The sequence below is a fragment of the Arachis stenosperma genome, chromosome 2 (assembly GCF_014773155.1).
Source record: "Arachis stenosperma cultivar V10309 chromosome 2, arast.V10309.gnm1.PFL2, whole genome shotgun sequence".
Classification (NCBI taxonomy): domain Eukaryota; kingdom Viridiplantae; phylum Streptophyta; class Magnoliopsida; order Fabales; family Fabaceae; genus Arachis; species Arachis stenosperma.
The window spans coordinates 28,190,055-28,209,905 of NC_080378.1; the positions used below are offsets into that span (position 1 = coordinate 28,190,055).

Sequence of the window (19,851 nt, forward strand, 5' to 3'; positions counted from 1 at the left end):
ATAACATTTCGTTTGGGTATTTCATCGAACAACTTGTGTGCCTCTTCCAAAAGGTGGAATTTAACGTACATATTGAGTAGTGTGTTGACCAAAAAAGTCTTTGGAAGGTACCCATTTGAGAAGTACCAGCACAGGTGGACCAAGGAATTGCAAAACCACAAGGCACAAGTAGTAATTATGCACAAGTAGTGATTATGCATAGGTGAGTATGGTCGAGCCTGAGCCTGAAGATCTAGGCATTCTTCTCGTCGAAATCGAGCTTGTCCTTATTCTTGGGACGCTTTCTGAGGTCGGGAGCAGGGCCTTTGGGGGAGCTAGGGCGGCGAATGGCAGCATGAAGACTGTTGGAGGTGGAGGGTTGGGCATTGGGGTGGATGTAGGTTTGGAGAGCGTAGAGGAAGAGAATTGGGAGCTTGAACAATGTGATGAAGAACGCGAGGAAGAGGGAGAGCGAAGCGTGCAGGAGTGGGGATTTGTACAATAACACCAACTGCGAGGGACCAATGTGGGTATAAATTGAAAATGAGCCAGCTCAGCTCCAACCTGGCAAAACGACGCCATGTCAGCGCTCCGGTGATGACTCATCACCAGAAATATGCCCAAGGACCGCTTTGAGTGCTCAGAGCTCTATCTGGAGGACTACAATGAAAAAATTGAAATATTGAGGATTACATTAAGTATTTGCAGGAATCTCAAGAACTACTATGAATATTTACTCGTGTTTTAGCCCCTAAATATATTTCAAATTTTGAAGCATTAACTACTCATCGGACTAGACTGGGTGGCCCGAGCATGACCCAGATTTTTTTTTTTCAGGCCATACCCGAGACATTTCACCGCGAATCAAAACCTTAAAAAATGCATCAATTCTAGACTTTGTCATTGGACCGAATCGAACTTTATACATCTCTATTCTCTAACACTTTTGTATAAATTTTGAAATATCTACCTTTTGTAATAATTTGTATAAAATAAGTTCAAAATTAAAATATACTTATTTTAAAAATGTTATAATAAAAATAATTTTGGAATGCATTTTATTTATTTATGTAATTTGTTTCTCCACCTCAATCTAACAAAGACGTATACGAAAAATAAAAACTAACAAAGAATACTTACCACGTCGAGAAAGATGCCACGTCACGTCAGTAATCCGCAAAAATCAGTCGCATACTCATACCGTCGATCGAAATTAATCAACGATCAAACCATTAAAAACCACAAGACGAGGATCGCAATCTCAAGCCGTCCATTTTCCCATAATCAACGACCCAGATACCACACTTCCCACCTATATAGCAGACCCAAAACACTCAGTCCGCAATGTAAAAGCGACTAAAGTTCTGTCCTAACGACATCAAATTCAAAATCAAATCTCAACAGAAAAAGCTTCTCCGCGCATCTCTTTCTCTTTAGTGTTTGAAAATGTCAGGTCGTGGAAAGGGAGGAAAGGGATTGGGAAAGGGAGGAGCGAAGAGGCACAGAAAGGTGCTTCGTGATAACATTCAGGGAATCACGAAACCCGCCATTCGCCGTTTGGCTCGCAGGGGAGGCGTCAAGAGAATCAGTGGCCTCATCTATGAGGAGACGCGTGGCGTCCTCAAGATCTTCTTGGAGAACGTCATTCGCGATGCCGTTACCTACACCGAGCACGCTCGCCGCAAAACCGTTACTGCCATGGATGTTGTTTATGCTCTCAAGAGGCAGGGAAGGACTCTCTACGGTTTCGGTGGTTGATTCATTCTAGGGTTTAGTATATGCTCCTTGTTGTAAATGTTTCATGGATTATTGAGCTCGTTGAAGTGTAGTTTGGATCCAGAGGAAATGGAAATAAATACTTTTCTTGTTTTGGAATCTTATGTTATTATTCTATAAACTGTTAACCTGAATAAGTAACGTATATAACTTTTAAGAAGAGTTTTAGGTGTATCAAAAATATTTATGTATGGATGTTTCAGTTGTTTTAATCGTTTATCTGAATTATGAAAAATATATATTATATATTAATGGACTCAGTGCACTTCAAATTTTTCGTAACTTTTTATTTTTAATAAGTTACGTACGGGCTGCGAGCTATGGCTTGACGTCTCTGTTACTGGTGCTGCTTAAAGCTCTTGCGATGTTTTAGGGTGCGACTGTGTATGACAAAAAAAAAAAGCTATAGGGAGGCTCAAAAAGCTAAAAATCAGTATATGCTCAAATCGGTTGGAAGGCTCCAGTGACCAACTTTTTCAAGTTGAATTGCAATGGGTCAAATAGTTCTAATGCTGGAAACACTACTTGTGTTATTATCCACATTGAAGATGGATGTTTTGTTGCTGCCAGCGCAAATTTAGTAAGTACCTCATGCGAAAATGTGTTTAATGAATGAAATGGAGCCTATTTAAAAATGCAACTTCAACTCGTGCCTGCTTCCCCCTTGTGTATGAAATTGGAGCTCCTTTTGGATTTCTTGGATCATGTTTATAAACCATTTCCTTCGGATGCGCTGATATTTTAGCCATTCATCTTCAAAATCAGTTAGATGTCCTCTTTACCTCTTTTGTCCAGTTTGATGCTGATTAAAAGAGGCATTTGCTTTTCAGTTTTTTGTTTTTTCATTATTTCGATGTAATTTTTTCTGTTGTCCTTGGGCTTTTAGTCCTGTAGTTAATAAAAAAATTATCTTTAGGTTTTTATCAGACTTTAAACGAATAAGAATTACAAGGTTTGTAATCTTAATCCTATTTCTTAAGTAAAAATGTTATATTTTTTTATTGTTTTACTTAAATTTTATTCTATGAAAAAACATGGGTATCTTAATCCTTCAATTGTAGCGGTAATAAAAATTAAAGACGAAATTAAAAGATAAAAAGAAGAATTGTAGCGTGCCAAAGGCAATAATTAAATTGCAAAAATTAAAGAAACTGAATTAAAAAAATGACGAAAAAGGAAAGGCAAATGTAAAGAAAAAGAAGGTATAAAAGCAAATAAATTTTATTAAAAAGGAAATTAAAAAAAGTAAATTACAAATATTTAAGTTTATGATTTACTTAAGATTTTTTAATTTTATTCGATGATGCCAAGGAACTAAGAGTTTTTTGGATTTTTAAGAATTTTTCAAAATAAATTGAACTTCCTACAATGTTAATATAAGACTCTATTTATAGAATTTCTATGTCAAGTGACGGTTACACTTTTGCACGTCACTTTTAGCATTTTCGAATTATACTCGCAACCGTTTTCGCACTCTTGGTTGGCTGTAGGAGTGGTAATAGGTAGGGTAGGATAGAATTCGGATCCAACCCTAATTCTATCCGCGGGTTGAAAATATTCCAACCTTAATCTTATTTGTTCTTAATCTGCGAGTATCCGACTCTACTCGTTGATTACAAAAAAGATGCAACATATAATTTGATGATAATTTAAAATAGAACTTACTTTTATGTTAAAAAACATATTAAACCCAATTTTTAATTAATGATATTCTCTTAATGACTAAGAATTTTTTCATTTAGTGAAAGGTTTCTAGTTTAACATCTTATTTTTATATAAGTATATAATATATAGTTATATAGGGTGCAGATTGGTCGGATAGGGTTGAAGCTCAACTCTCACCATACCCGACCCGTAGAAAAACTCTACCCGCACCTTATCCTAACCGCTGCGAATCGAGTTGGCAACCCTACCTGATCGAAGTAGATCGGATTGAGTACCTACGAATAGGATATATGTTGTTACCCCTAACTATCAATTGAAAGTTTTAAAATTAATTAGACGGTCAAATGACTTAAATAAAAATAAATACCATATGCTAAATATACAGGAACACTAATATATAACTTTTTTCTTATATTATATTTTTAAATAATATTTTTTGCTTAACATAATAATGCTTCTAAAATTTCTCATTTAAAAATATATTATTATTAAAAGTGAAAAAACTTTATTGTTTATTAGAAACAAAAGCGGTTCATATAAATATGCATACTTTTTTCATTTATTATCACTGTTTTTTAATATTATTATTTTTTATTATATTTTTTAATAATATTATTATATATAATTTTTTAATATATACTTTATATATGCATTTCGATAGAAAACAAATATTGAACAGTACAAAATAAAATACTTTGGAGTGTTATTTTAAAATAAATAAGAGTACTCTTTTATTTTAATAATTTTCATCTATTACTTAAACAGAAAAAAAAAGGGTTAAGTATTCTTTTTGTCCCTAAGGTCTGAGACCAAAATCAAAATCATCATCGACCTTTTTTGTTATTAAAATCATCCTCAACGTTACAAAACATTATAAAATCGTCATTTTTTACTTTAATTTTATTTTTTTTACTAAATTACTCTTAATAATTAATATAAATAATAAAAATAATATTAAAAAACCCTTCCTTCCACGTGTTGCCCCACTCCCCCTTCCTTATAACACCCCCCGACTCCATCCCCTTCCTCAATCCCCCTTCCTCGTAACACCCCTCCCCCTGGCATCCCATCTCCTTCCCTAATCCCTCAAAGCTCAGCTTACTTTTTAACATTTTTTAATTTCTTCTTCATGGCTATGTACTTGTGAGAGAACCAAGTAAGGATCAAGTGGCTGAGAGTATTGTTTGATGTGAGAGAATTATCACCATCATCATCATCCCAATGTTATGGGACAAGTTCTGTGGCAAAGTGAGAACCGTTTGACGATGTTGGATCTTTCATAGGTTTGGCCAGTTGAAAGTGTTACTGACTCTTGCATTAGCTCAAGTAAAATTGGACAAATGAACACCGTAGAAACATCATCAATGCTTGTTATTTTCTCATAACTCCAATTTCTCAGCAACTTTCAATAGAGCCTTATTATCTAGACCCAAAAAACATCAAGCTTTGAAGTTTCTTTAGATGATTAATATTGTGCCATGAGAAAGGGGGTACGAGGAAGTGGGGTGCGGAGGAGGGGGTATGAGGAAGGAGATGGAGAGAGAAGAAAGGGAAGAGATAATGATGGGGGGGGGGGGGAGGAAGAGAAGAGTTTGTTTTTATTTTTTAATATTATTTATATTATTAAGGGTAATTTGGTAAAAAGAATAAAATTAAAGTAGAAAAGGATGATTTTATAACGTTTTGTAATGTTGAGGATGATTTTAATAACAAAAAAAGGTCGGAAACGATTTTGATTTTGGCCTCAGACCTTAGGGACGAAAAGAATACTTAACCCAAAAAAAAAACTACAATGATGACAACAATAATAATAATCTAGTATAGATGATAGTATATAGGGTATATTTTATCTAATAATTTGTAAGAAAGAGAAAATGATATTTTCAGTAAAAAAAATATTGAAGACTTCCTTCTTTAGGAGGAATGGGTTTTAAAGACCTAAGAGTACATAATTTGGCACTTTTCAAAAAATAATTTTGAAGAATCACCATTAACCCAAATTCTCTACTGTTTAAAATGCTAAAAGAAAAATATTTTCGTTATGCAACCACACTCACAGCTGATAAAGGATCACAATCTTTTTGGGGTTGGCAAAATCTTTTAGAAGGAAGAAAAGTTGCGGGAAAAGGTATTAGCTGGAGCATAGGGCTAGGTTCTAATGTTCGTATATAGTATGACCCTTGGTTACCTCCCCCATACCCATTTATTCCTAATTGCAGCAACAACATAGATACAGATATCTAATGAGTCAAGGATTTACTTACAGTGGATCGGCAATGGAAGCAAGAGCAGATAGAAGAAATTTTTCCTCCGGAGACACCAACCCATATCCTCTCCACTCCGTTGAATGCTGATGGTGTTGACAAGTGGTGCACGAAATTGTGATCACTACTTTTACACAAAACAATCCCCGGTAATGAATCAAAAAACTTGGTGCTCAATACCATGGCATAAACACAACTTCGCACAACTAACCAGCAAGTGCACTGGGTCGTCCAAGTAATAAACCTTACGCGAGTAAGGGTCGATCCCACGGAGATTGTTGGTATGAAGCAAGCTATGGTCACCTTGTAAATCTTAGTCAGGCAGACTCAAATGGGTATAGTGATAAACGAATAAAACATAAAGATAAAGATAGAGATACTTATGTATATCATTGGTGAGAGCTTCAGATAAGCGTATGAAGATGCCTTCCCTTCCGTCTCTCTGCTTTCCTACTGTCTTCATCCAATCCTTCTTACTCCTTTCCATGGCAAGCTTATGCAAGGGTTTCATCGTTGTCAGTGGCTACCTCCCATCCTCTCAGTGAAAACGTTCCTATGCTCTGTCACAGCATATGGCTAATCATCTGTCGGTTCTCGGTCAGGCCGGAATAGAATCCAGTGATTCTTTTGCGTCTGTCACTAACGCCCTGCCTGCTAGGAGTTTGAAGCACGTCACAGTCATTCAATCATTGAATCCTACTCAGAATACCACAGACAAGGTTAGACCTTCCGGATTCTCTTGAATGCCGCCATCAGTTCTCGCCTATACCACGAAGACTCTGATCTCACGGAATGGCTGGCTTGGTTGTCAGGCGAGCACTCGGTTGTCAGGCGATCAACCATGCATCGTGTATCAGGAATCCAAGAGATAAACACTAGAGCCTTGTTTGCTTGTAGAACAGAAGTGGTTGTCAGTCACTTTGTTCATAAGTGAGAATGATGATGAGTGTCACGGATCATCACATTCATCAAGTTGAAGAACAAGTGATATCTTGGACAAAGAACAAGCGGAATTGAATAGAAGAACAATAGTAATTGCATTAATACTCGAGGTACAGCAGAGCTCCACACCTTAATCTATGGTGTGTAGAAACTCCACCGTTGAAAATACATAAGAACAAGGTCTAGGCATGGCCGAAATGGCCAGCCTCCCAAAGTGATCAAAAGATCTAAAGAAAAAGGTTCCAAAGATCAGAAGATACAAATACAATAGTAAAAGGTCCTACTTATAGAAAACTAGTAGCCTAGGGTGTACAGAGATGAGTAAATGACATAAAAATCCACTTCCGGGCCCACTTGGTGTGTGCTTAGACTGAGCATTGAAGCATTTTCCTGTAGAGACTCTTCTTGGAGTTAAACGCCAGCTTTGGTGCCAGTTTGGGCGTTTAACTCCCATTCTTGTGCCAGTTCCGGCGTTTAACGCTGGGAATTCTGAGGGTGACTTTGAACGCCGGTTTGGGCCATCAAATCTTGGGCAAAGTATGAACTATCATATATTGCTGGAAAGCCCAGGATGTCTACTTTCCAACGCTGTTGAGAGCGCGCCAATTGGGCTTCTGTAGCTCCAGAAAATCCACTTCGAGTGCAGGGAGGTCAGAATCCAACAGCATCTGCAGTCCTTTTTAGTCTCTGAATCAGATTTTTGCTCAGGTCCCTCAATTTCAGCCAGAAAATACCTGAAATCACAGAAAAACACACAAACTCATAGTAAAATCCAGAAAAGTGAATTTTAACTAAAAACTAATAAAAATATACTAAAAACTAACTAGATCATACTAAAAACATACTAAAAACAATGCCAAAAAGCGTACAAATTATCCGCTCATCAACAAGCTACAGTGGATCTGGAACAAAAGAAAGTAATATGATGTCTTTACTGGGCATACAATAGCCTACAATTTCTATCATGTTCCAACAGCACAGTTTCCCCTTTTGTTGCAAAATCAAGTAATTTGGAAGCAGGTTTGGGGATTAAAGATTCAAACTAAGCTACAGATTTTTCTATGGAGGGCTATTCATGAAAGGTTACCTGTGATGCATGTCATCCACCACAGATTTGAAAACACCTTGCCCCTTTGCCTAAGATGCAGAGTAGAAGATGAAACAATCACCCACTGCCTCCATCACTGTGGCCCTGCTGTAGCGACTTGGAACGCCCTCTTCTCTGCTGACACTGTTGCTCGAAATGGGTCTCCTGATTTCGCATCGTGGTGGCTGCGGGTCACCACCAAAAACCAGGGTGGCGTTGAGACACTTGCTCGAGTTGTGATTGTATGCTGGGAACTCTGGAAAGCTCGAAATAGAGAAGATTTTGAAGGAAGGAAGACAACGGTGGAGGAGATAACTGAGGCAGTATCGCGGTACCAATGAGATGAAACTAAGGGTTCGGCACATATCTTTATGTTTCGTTCCTTTCCTCATTAGCCATCTATTTTTGTTGTGTCATCTCTAGTGGGAATTTTCAATTGCTTTTTGTTTATCCCTTTTTGGACACTGTTATTTCTTTTTTGAAGAAATAAAATTTAACTTACCTTTGGAAAAAAAAAGAAGAACTCATTCTTTGACCTAATGCTCTTCTCTCTTACAACACTCACTTGTAATGGTGTTCTTCTAGCACTTGCAATGTACTTTTGAATTAATGCGATCAAAATCTAATTCGCTATCTCTACCTGTGTATTAACTTGGGCATAACAAGGTGTAGAAAAAAGTTTTTTTATATTCCTAAATTTGACATATTCTATGAACTTTTTTTCAATGATCATAGTTTCTTAATCAACAGTAATAAATTAAGAAATTCCAAATCTAAACACATTATGCTCCTCAATGAAATTATTATTTTAGTGTGAGTTATCTCCCTCAAAGGGATAGCTTATATCCATTTAAAAAATGATCAATACTAACCAAAAATAAACTTATGACTTTTAGAAGAAGATGGATGAATATGCCCAACCAAATCTAAAGTCCAACCTCTAAACGACCATGGTTTATTTATAACATATAATTCTGATGTTGGAATATTGTTTCGAGGGTTACCTGAAACTGTAGGTCGATCTCAGACGAGATCTGCGGTGGTGGTCGGAACTGTTGTGTCCGACTTGTTGGACTTGGAGGTGCTGCTGAACCTTCGTCACCGGAGGGTGGTGGTACCTGCAAGAGACTCCGATGCTTAAGTTAGCACGTGCTTTAGGCAATTTTTTTGTAGAATCAGAGTATGAGTTATACCTGGGTGCTCCAGTGTATTTATAATAGTGTGGAGTGACCTTTCTGGAGATAAGATAGTTATCTTATCTTATCTTTGAGTGAAGTCATCTTATCTTTCTAGGGAAACTGCCTTTATCTTTCTAGGCTTTAGTTGCCTTTAGATTTGGGCTGGGTTCCTTTGTTTGGGCCTTCTTTGGGCTTCTCTGGCGATTTGGCCGAGCTCTTTGAGAAGAGGTCGGGTAATCCTGACCTGCAGAGGTCGGTCGACTTTGTCGTTAATTAGCCCGGGTCATACAGCTCGACCCAAGGCATGAACAGTGCCCTTGCTTGAGCTCGGTCTTTCTTTCGAGGTCGTGTCTTTGCTAGGCTTTGACCCATTTTGGAAAAGTCGAGCTCGAGCATTTGTTGTTCTGTCGATCCATTTTGTAGAGCTCCTAATAGGTTGCAGAGCATTTTTGTCTCACCCCCTTTTTAACTGCGATAGGTGTTTTGCATTCCTTTGGAAACGTGCAAAGCTTTAAAGGCTCATTAAACTCTTCTCCGTTTCCTTTTATTTCCCTCTTTGTATCTTCATTTGAATTTCAAAGTCTCTTTTTTTAGTTTCTCTTTTCTTTGCTTACTGCGACTTTTCCCTTTCTCTTGCTCTTTCTATTTCGGTACTTTCGCGTTCTCTCTTGCTTTGAAGAGGTGATCGTTGGCGTTTGTTGCTTTCAGTTTTTGACCAGTTACCGTCCCTACTCCACTGCAGGTTGATTTTTCTTCTTATCTTTCTTCTTCTTTTTTACTTCCCACGCCGTTCTTTTCATGCTTTGCATTGTTCTGATTCTGAAAAGTTTTGATCTTGCTCGAATTTATGTTGGAAAGTTTGAATCTTTCTCTGTGTTTATTCTAGAATGTGTGCTCTGAGGGTTTCTTTGATTTGCATGAATTGCCATTTTGTCAGAGAATGATTTGATCTTTTTCTGTTTGTAGCTTGAAGTAGTGAACTGTTTCTTTCAAAAAGGTTGGATTTTTCTTGATGATTTCTGCGTGGTCTGTTTGATGTAGATGGTTTGCTGTTTTGTATGGATGATTTCCTTTAGATGTGACGAAATCCCTTTGCTGATAAATTTGTAAAAAGATCATGACTTTTGATGACTTCTTTTGTGAATTATGACTTTCTTTGTGGAGTGTGACTGTCAAAGGAGGGTTGTTTTCTTGTTTGAGAGATGTCGGGGTATAGACTGTAGATTTCATCTTTTTCTGGGCTTTTACTTTGTTATTACCTCCAAAGGATGCCCTTGGACCTTGGTGTGAGTCCTGGGGTTTCCTTTCACTACTGTATCTGACTTCTAACATTTGTATGCTTTTGTCCGAGTTATATCCATACTTGTCTGAGCTGTTTGATTAGTAACCCATTTTCCTTTTTCTCATTGTAGGACTAGTTGGCCCATGTCTTCCCGCAAAAATATTGTCGAGATGTCTATTAAGGTCCTAGAGGGCATGTCTGATTGGCTGGATTCTCTTGTCCTGATGTGTGTCAGTGTGGTTGATTCAGAGTACTGCGTGCGACTTAGAAGGCATCATAGGATCTGTGGTAATAGAGATCAGGAGAAAAATTACGAGTTGATAGTGCCTGACCCCGAGGAGAGGGTTTGTTTTCCTTCTCTAACTCAGGGGGAACGTCCCTTGTTTTATGCGTATGACTACTTTTTTATCCAAATGAACATCACCATTCCTTTTAATTCCTTTGAGACCGACTTCTTGTGGACCTGCAACGTAGCTCCTTCTCAGCTTCACCCAAACTCGTGGGGCTTCTTAAAAATCTTCCAACTGTTCTGTCAAGAATTGGATGTCCGACCTTCTCAAACTCTCTTTCTTTATCTTTTTGTTTTGACAAAACCCGGGATAGTGGTGCACGAAATTGTGATCACTACTTTTACACAAAACAATCCCCGGTAATGAATCCAAAAACTTGGTGCTCAATACCATGGCATAAACACAACTTCGCACAACTAACCAACAAGTGCACTGGGTCGTCCAAGTAATACCTTACGTGAGTAAGGGTCGATCCCACGGAGATTGTTGCTATGAAGCAAGCTATGGTCACCTTGTAAATCTCAGTCAGGCAGACTCAAATGGGTATAGTGATAAACGAATAAAACATAAAGATAAAGATAGAGATACTTATGTATATCATTGGTGAGAGCTTCAGATAAGCGTATGAAGATGCCTTCCCTTCCGTCTCTCTGCTTTCTTACTGTCTTCATCCAATCCTTCTTACTCCTTTCCATGGCAAGCTTATGCACGGGTTTCACCGTTGTCAGTGGCTACCTCCCATCCTCTCATTGGAAATGTTCAACGCACCCTGTCACGGCACGGCTATCCATCTGTCGGTTCTCAATCAGGCCGGAATAGAATCCAGTGATTCTTTTGCGTCTGTCACTAACGCCCCGCCTTCAGGAGTTTGAAGCACGTCACAGTCATTCAATCATTGAATCCTACTCAGAATACCACAGACAAGGTTAGACCTTCCGGATTCTCTTGAATGCCGCCATTAGTTCTCGCCTATACCACGAAGACTCTGATCTCACGGAATGGCTGGCTCGTTTGTCAGGCGAGCACTCGGTTGTCAGGCGATCAACCATGCATCGTGTATCAGGAATCCAAGAGATATTCACTAAGCCTCGTATGCTTGTAGAACAAGAGTGGTTGTCAGTCACTTTGTTCATAAGTGAGAATGATGATGAGTGTCACGGATCATCACATTCATCAAGTTGAAGAACAGGTGATATCTTGGAACAAGAACAAGCGGAATTGAATAGAAGAACAATAGTAATTGCATTAATACTCGAGGTACAGCAGAGCTCCACACCTTAATCTATGGTGTGTAGAAACTCCACCGTTGAAAATACATAAGAACAAGGTCTAGGCATGGCCGAATGGCCAGCCTCCCAAAGTGAGTTCAATCATAAAAACATGATCCAAAGCTCTCTAATACAATAGTAAAAGGTCCTACTTATAGAAAACTAGTAGTCTAAGGTGTACAAAGATGAGTAAATGACATAAAAATCCACTTCCGGGCCCACTTGGTGTGTGCTTGGGCTGAGAAAATGAAGCATTTTCGTGTAGAGACTCCTCTTGGAGTTAAACACCAGCTTTGGTGCCAGTTTGGGCGTTTAACTCCCATTTAGGTGCCAGTTCCGGCGTTTAACGCTGGAATTTCTATAGGTGACTTTGAACGCCGGTTTGGGCCATCAAATCTTGGGCAAAGTATGGACTATCATATATTGCTGGAAAGCCCAGGATGTCTACTTTCCAACGCCGTTGAGAGCGCGCCAATTGGGCTTCTGTAGCTCCAGAAAATCCACTTCGAGTGCAGGGAGGTCAGAATCCAACAGCATCTGCAGTCCTTTTGAGTCTCTGGATCAGATTTTTGCTCAGATCCCTCAATTTCAGCCAGAAAATACCTGAAATCACAGAAAAACACACAAACTCATAGTAAAGTCCAGAAAAGTGAATTTTAACTAAAAACTAATAAAAATATACTAAAAACTAACTAAAAGATACTAAAAACATACTAAAAACAATGCCAAAAAGCGTACAAATTATCCGCTCATCACAACACCAAACTTAAATTGTTGCTTGTCCCCAAGCAACTGAAGATCAAATAGGATAAAAAGAAGAGAATATGCTATGAACTCCAAAAACATCTATGAAGATCAGTATTAATTAGATGAGCGGGGCTTTTAGCTTTTTGCCTCTGAACAGTTTTGGCATCTCACTTTATCCTTTGGAACTCAGAATGATTGGCTTCTTTAGGAACTCAGAATCCAGATAGTGTTATTGATTCTCCTAGTTAAGTATGATGATTCTTGAACACAGCTACTTATTGAGTCTTGGCTGTGGCCCAAAGCACTCTGTCTTCCAGTATTACCACCGGATACATACATGCCACAGACACATAATTGGGTGAACCTTTTCAGATTGTGACTCAGTTTTGCTAAAGTCCCCAATTAGAGGTGTCCAGGGTTCTTAAGCACACTCTTATTGCCTTGGATCACAACTTTATTTCTTTCTTTTTCTTTCTTTTTCTTTCTTTTTTTTTCGGTTTTTTTTTTCGCTTGCTTCTTTTTTTTATTTGTATTCACTGCTTTTTCTTGCTTCAAGAATCATTTTTATGATTTTTCAGATCCTCAGTAACATGTCTCCTTTTTCATCATTCTTTCAAGAGCCAACATTCATGAACCACAAATTCAAAAGACATATGCACTGTTCAAGCATACATTCAGAGAACAAAAAGTGTTGCCACCACATCAAAATAATTAAACTGTTATAAAATTCAAAATTCATGCAATTCTTTTCTTTTTCAATTAAGAACATTGTTTATTTTAAGAAAGGTGATGAATTCATAGGACATTCATAACTTTAAGGCATAGACACTAAGACACTAATGATCATAAGACACAAACATAGATAAACATAAAGCACAATTTTCGAAAAACATGAAAATAAAGAACAAGGAGATTAAAGAACGGGTCCACCTTAGTGATGGCGGCTTGTTCTTCTTCTTGAAGGTCTTATGGAGTGCTTGAGCTCCTCAATATCTCTTCCTTGTCTTTGTTGCTCCTCTCTCATGATTCTTTGATCTTCTCTAATTTCATGGAGGAGGATGGAATGTTCTTGGTGCTCCACCCTTAGTTGTCCCATGTTGGAACTCAATTCTCCTAAGGAGGTGTTAATTTGCTCCCAATAGTCTTGTGGAGGAAAGTGCATCCCTTGAGGTATCTCAGGGATCTCATGATGAGAGGGATCTCTTGTTTGCTCCATCCTTTTCTTGGTGATGGGCTTGTCCTCATCAATGGAGATGTCTCCCTCTATGTCAACTCCAACTGAATAACAGAGGTGACAAATGAGGTGAGGGAAGGCTAACCTTGCTAAGGTAGAGGACTTGTCCGCCACCTTGTAGAGTTCTTGGGCTATGACCTCATGAACTTCCACTTCTTCTCCAATCATGATGCTATGAATCATGATGGCCCGGTCTAGAGTAACTTCAGACCGGTTGCTAGTGGGAATGATTGAGCGTTGGATGAACTCTAACCATCCTCTAGCCACGGGTTTGAGGTCATGCCTTCTCAATTGAACTGGCTTCCCTCTTGAATCTCTCTTCCATTGTGCGCCCTCTTCACATATGACTGTGAGGACTTGGTCCAACCTTTGATCAAAGTTGACCCTTCTAGTGTAAGGATGTTCATCTCCTTGCATCATGGGCAAGTTGAATGCTAACCTTACATTTTCCGGACTAAAATCCAAGTATTTCCCCCGAACCATTGTAAGATAATTCTTTGGATCCGGGTTCACACTTTGATCATGGTTCTTGGTGATCCATGCATTGGCATAGAACTCTTGAACCATCAAGATTCCGACTTGTTGAATGGGGTTGGTAAGCACTTCCCAACCTCTTCTTCGGATCTCATGGCGGATCTCCGAATATTCACCCTTTTTGAGTGAAAAAGGGACCTCGGGGATCACCTTCTTCAAGGCCACAACATCATAGAAGTGGTCTTGATGCACCCTTGAGATGAATCTATCCATCTCCCATGACTCGGAGGTGGAAGCTTTTGCCGTCCCTTTCTTCTTTCTAGAGGTTTCTCCGGCCTTGGATGCCATAAATGGTTATGGAAAAACGAAAAAGCAACGCTTTTACCACACCAAACTTAAAAGGTTTGCTCGTCCTCGAGCAAAAGAAGAAAGAAGAGAGTAGAAGAAGAAGAAATGAGGAAGAAGGGAGTGGCTTATGTATTCGGCCAAGGAGGGGGAGAAGTGGTGTTTAGGTTATGTAAAAATGAAGGAGTGAAGAAGGGTATTTATAGGAGAGAGGGGGGAATAGGGTTCGGCCATTATGGGTGGGATTGGGAGGGAAAGTGGTTTGAATTTGAAGGGTGAGGTAGGTGGGGTTTTATGAAGGATGGATGTGAGTGGTGAAGAGAAAGATGGGTGTTGATAGGTGAAGGGTTTTTGGGGAAGAAGTATTGAGGTGATTGGTGAATGGGTGAAGAAGAAGAGAGAGAGTGGTGGGTTGGTGGGGATCCTGTGGGGTCCACAGATCCTGTGGTGTCAAGGAAAAGTCATCCCTGCACCAAATGGCATTCAAAATCACGTTTTGAGCCATTTCTGGCGTTAAACGCCGGGCTGATGCCCATTCCTGGCGTTTAACGCCAGGTTCTTGCCCTTTTCTGGCGTTTAACGCCAGTCTGGTGCCTCTTTCTGGCGTTAAACGCCCAGAATGGTGCCAGACTGGGCGTTAAACGCCCAACTGCTAGCTTTACTGGCGTTTAAACGCCAGTGGGTTCTTCCTCCAGGGTGTGCTATTTTTTTTCCTGTTTTTCATTCTGTTTTTGCTTTTTCAATTGTTTTTGTGACTTTTTATGATCATCAACCTACAAAAAAAAAAATAAAATAACAAAGGAAAATAGATAAAATATAACATTGGGTTGCCTCCCAACAAGCGCTTCTTTAATGTCAGTAGCTTGACAGAGGGCTCTCATGGAGCCTCATAGATACTCAGAGCAATGTTGGAACCTCCCAACACCAAACTTAGAGTTTGAATGTGGGGGTTCAACACCAAACTTAGAGTTTGGTTGTGGCCTCCCAACACCAAACTTAGAGTTTGACTGTGGGGGCTCTGTTTGTCTCTGATTTGAAAGAAGCTCTTCATGCTTCCTCTCCATGGTGACAGAGGGATATCCTTGAGCCTTAAACACAAAGGATTCTTCATTCACTTGAATGATCAGTTCACCTCCATCAACATCAATCACAGCCTTTGCTGTGGCTAGGAAAGGTCTGCCAAGGATGATAGATTCATCCATGCACTTCCCAGTCTCTAGGACTATGAAATCAGTGGGGATGTAATGATCTTCAACCTTTACCAAAACATTCTCTACAAGTCCATGAGCTTGTTTTCTTGAGTTGTCTGCCATCTCTAGTGAGATTCTTGCAGCTTGTACCTCAAAGATCCCTAGCTTCTCCATTACAGAGAGAGGCATGAGGTTTACACTGGACCCTAAGTCACACAGAGCCTTCTTGAAGGTCATGGTGCCTATGGTACAAGGTATGGAAAACTTCCCAGGATCTTGTCTCTTTTGAGGTAATTTCTGCCTAAACAAGTCATCCAGTTCTTTGGTGAGCAAGGGAGATTCATCCTCCCAAGTCTCATTTCCAAATAACTTGTCATTTAGCTTCATGATTGCTCCAAGGTATTTAGCAACTTGCTCTTCAGTGACATACTCATCCTCTTCAGAGGAAGAATACTCATCAGAGCTCATGAAAGGCAGAAGTAAGTCCAATGGAATCTCTATGGTCTCATTTTGAGCCTCAGATTCCCATGGTTCCTCATTGGGGAACTCAGAGGAGGTCAGTGCATGCCCATTGAGGTCTTCCTCAGTGGCGTCCACTTCCTCTCTTTCCTCTCCAGATTCGGCCATGTTTATGGCCTTGCACTCTCCTTTTGGATTTTCTTCTGTATTGCTTGGGAGAGTACTAGGAGGGAGTTCAGTAACTTTCTTGCTCAGCTGTCCCACTTGTGCCTCCAAATTCCTAATGGAGGACCTTGTTTCAGTCATGAAACTTTGAGTGGTTTTGATTAGATCAAAGACCATGGTTGCTAAGTCAGAGGGGTTCTGCTTAGAATTCTCTGTCTGTTGCTAAGAAGATGATGGAAAAGGTTTGCCATTGCTAAACCTGTTTCTTCCACCATTATTGTTGTTGAAACCTTGTTGAGGTTTCTCTTGATTCTTCCATGAGAAATTTGGGTGATTTCTCCATGAAGAATTATAGGCGTTTCCATAGGGTTCTCATAAGTAATTCACCTCTTCCATTGAAGGATTCTCAGGATCATAAGCTTCTTCCTCAGATGAAGCATCCTTAGTACTGCTTGGTGCATTTTGCATTCCAGACAGACTTTGAGAAATCAAATTGACTTGTTGAGTCAATATTTTATTCTGAGCCAATATGGCATTCAGAGTATCAATCTCAAGAACTCCTTTCTTCTGATTAGTCCCATTGTTCACAGGATTCCTTTCAGAAGTGTACATGAATTGGTTATTTGCAACCATTTCAATGAGCTCTTGAGCTTCTGTAGGCGTCTTCTTCAGATGAAGAGATCCTCCAGCAGAGCTATCCAAAGACATCTTGGATAGTTCAGAGAGACCATCATAGAAAATACCTATGATGCTCCATTCAGAAAGCATGTCAGAAGGACACTTTCTGATTAATTGTTTGTATCTTTCCCAAGCTTCATAGAGGGATTCACCATCCTTCTGTCTGAAGGTTTGGACTTCCACTCTAAGCTTACTCAATTTTTGAGGTGGAAAGAACTTTGCCAAGAAGGCATTGACTAGCTTTTTGATGAGCGGATAATTTATACGCTTTTTGGCATTGTTTTTAGATAGTTTTTAATAAGATTAAGCTACTTTTAGGGATGTTTTCATTAGTTTTTATGTTAAATTCACATTTCTGGACTTTACTATGAGTTTGTGTGTTTTTCTGTGATTTCAGGTAAATTCTGGCTGAAATTGAGGGATTTGAGCAAAACTCTGAAAAAGGCTGACAAAAGGACTGCTGATGCTGTTGGAATCTGACCTCCCTGCACTCGAAATGGATTTTCTGGAGCTACAGAACTCCAATTGGCGCGCTCTCAACGGCGTTGGAAAGTAGACATCCAGAGCTTTCCAGCAATATATAATAGTCCATACTTTATTCGAATAATGACGATGTAACTTGGCGTTGAACGCCAAGTACATGCTGCTGTCTGGAGTTAAACGCCAGAAAAACGTCATGATCCGGAGTTGAACGCCCAAAACACGTCATAACTCGGAGTTCAACTCCAAGAGAAGCCTCAGCTCGTGGATTGATCAAGCTCAGCCAAAACATACACCAAGTGGGCCCCGGAAGTGGATTTATGCATCAATTACTTACTCATGTAAACCCTAGGAGCTAGTTTATTATAAATAGAACATTTAACTATTGTATTAGATGTCTTTTGACCACGTTACATCTTTGGTCTCAGTTTTGTTTTATTCTTCATCCTAAGAGGCTATTGATCACGTTTTAGGGGGCTGGCCATTCGGCCATGCCTGAACCTTTTGCTTATGTATTTTTAACGGTGGAGTTTCTGCACACCATAGATTAAGGGTGTGGAGCTCTGCTGTACCTCAAGTATTAATGAAGTTCTATTTTCTTTTATTCAAATCTCTCTTATTCTTATTCCAAGATATTCATTCGCACCCAAGAACATGATGAATGTGATGAGTAAATAACCCTCATTATCTTTCTCACTTATGAATGCGCGTGATTGACAACCACTTCCGTTCTACATGCAACCAAGCTTGAATGTGTATCTCTTAGATTCCCCAACAGAATCTTCGTGGTATAAGCTAGATAGATGGCGGCATTTATGAGGATCCGGAAAGTCTCACCTTGTCTGTGGTATTCCGAGTAGGATCCTGGGAATCCGGAAAGTCTAACCTTGTCTGTGGTATTCCGAGTAGGATTCCGGTAATGAATGACTGTGACGTGCTTCAGACTTGCAAGTGCTGGGCGTTAGTGACAAACGCAAAAGAATCAAGGGATTCGATTCCAGTAGGCGCAGGAACCAACCAGTGATTAGCCGTGCTGTGACAGAGTGCGTGAGCGTAGTTTTCACTGCGAGGATGGGATGTAGCCATCAACCATGGGTGATGCCTCCAGACGATTAGCCATGCGAGTGACAGCCGCAGAGGACCATTTTCCCGAGAGGATTGAAAGTAGCCACCGCTGATGGTGAACCCCTATACACAGCTTGCCATGGAAAGGATTAAGAAGGATTGAGTAGAAGCAGTAGGAGGGCAGGCGTCCTTGAGCCATACAGCATCTTCATATACTTAACTGAAATTCCTACCAATGAATCTACATAAGTATTCTATCCCTTTTAGTATTTCTATTTTATTATTTCTATTTTCGAAACCCATAACTTTTTAATCTGCCTAACTGAGATTTGCAAGGTGACCATAGCTTGCTTCATACCAACAATCTCTGTGGATTCGACCCTTACTCACGTAAGGTTTATTGCTTGGACGACCCAGTACACTTGCTGGTTAGTTGAACGGAGTTGTGAATTCAGCTGTTGCCCCTTAGAAGCCTTCATCTCAAAATAATTAGAACATGGATCACAATTTCGTCCACCAAGTTTTTGGCGCCGTTGCCGGGGATTGTTCGAGTATGGACAACTGACGGTTCATCTTGTTGCTCAGATTAGGTAATTTTCTTTTCAAAAATCTTTTTCAAAATTTTTCTTTTCTTTTTCGTTTTCTAAACTTTATTTTCGAAAAAATTAATAAAAATTCAAAAAAAAAATAGAAAATCATAAAAACCAAAAATATTTTGTGTTTCTTGTTTGAGTCTTGAGTCAAATTTTAAGTTTGGTGTCAATTGCATGCTTTAAAAATTTTTTCTTGCATTTTTCGAAAATTTATGCATTCAAAGTGTTCTTCATGATCTTCAAGTTGTTCTTGATAAGTCTTCTTGTTTGATCTTGATGATTTCTTATTTTGTGTCTTTTGTTGTTTTTCATGTGCATTTTTGCATTCATATTTTCCATGCATTAAAGATTTTTAAGTTTGGTGTCTTGCATGTTTTCTTTGCATCAAAAATTTTTCAAAATTATGTTCTTGATGTTCATCATGATCTTCAAAGTGTTCTTGGTGTTCATCTTGACATTCATAGCATTCTTGCATGCATTCATGGTTTTGATCTAAAAATTTCATGCATAAAGTATTTTTATTGTTTTTCTCTCTCATAATTAAAAATTCAAAAATAAAAAATATATCTTTTCCTTATTTCCCTCCAAAATTTCGAAATTTTGGGATTGACTTGGTCAAAAATTTTTAAAATTAGTTGTTTCTTACAAGTCAAGTCAAAATTTCAATTTTAAAAATCTTATCTTTTCAAA

General features: G+C 39.0%; 1 protein-coding gene and 1 non-coding gene across 2 annotated transcripts; both read left to right on the forward strand.

Moving 5' to 3' along the window:
• Window positions 1–1,340: 1,340 nt before the first annotated feature.
• On the forward strand, window positions 1,341–2,001 carry LOC130961691 (histone H4). Its single transcript, XM_057887675.1, has one exon. It carries the CDS (start codon window positions 1,426–1,428, stop codon window positions 1,735–1,737), a length of 312 nt encoding a protein of 103 aa, XP_057743658.1. The 5' UTR covers window positions 1,341–1,425; the 3' UTR covers window positions 1,738–2,001.
• A 15,106-nt stretch (window positions 2,002–17,107) lies between these two features.
• LOC130964796 (small nucleolar RNA R71) lies at window positions 17,108–17,215 on the forward strand. The gene has a single exon (XR_009080869.1). It is a non-coding gene; the product is annotated as a small nucleolar RNA R71 (small nucleolar RNA).
• Window positions 17,216–19,851: the final 2,636 nt, after the last annotated feature.

What these genes read in the sequence shown, in the direction of transcription:
- LOC130961691 (XM_057887675.1), top strand. Translation starts at nt 1,426, where the DNA reads ATGTCAGGTCGTGGAAAGGGAGGAAAGGGATTGGGAAAGGGAGGAGCG.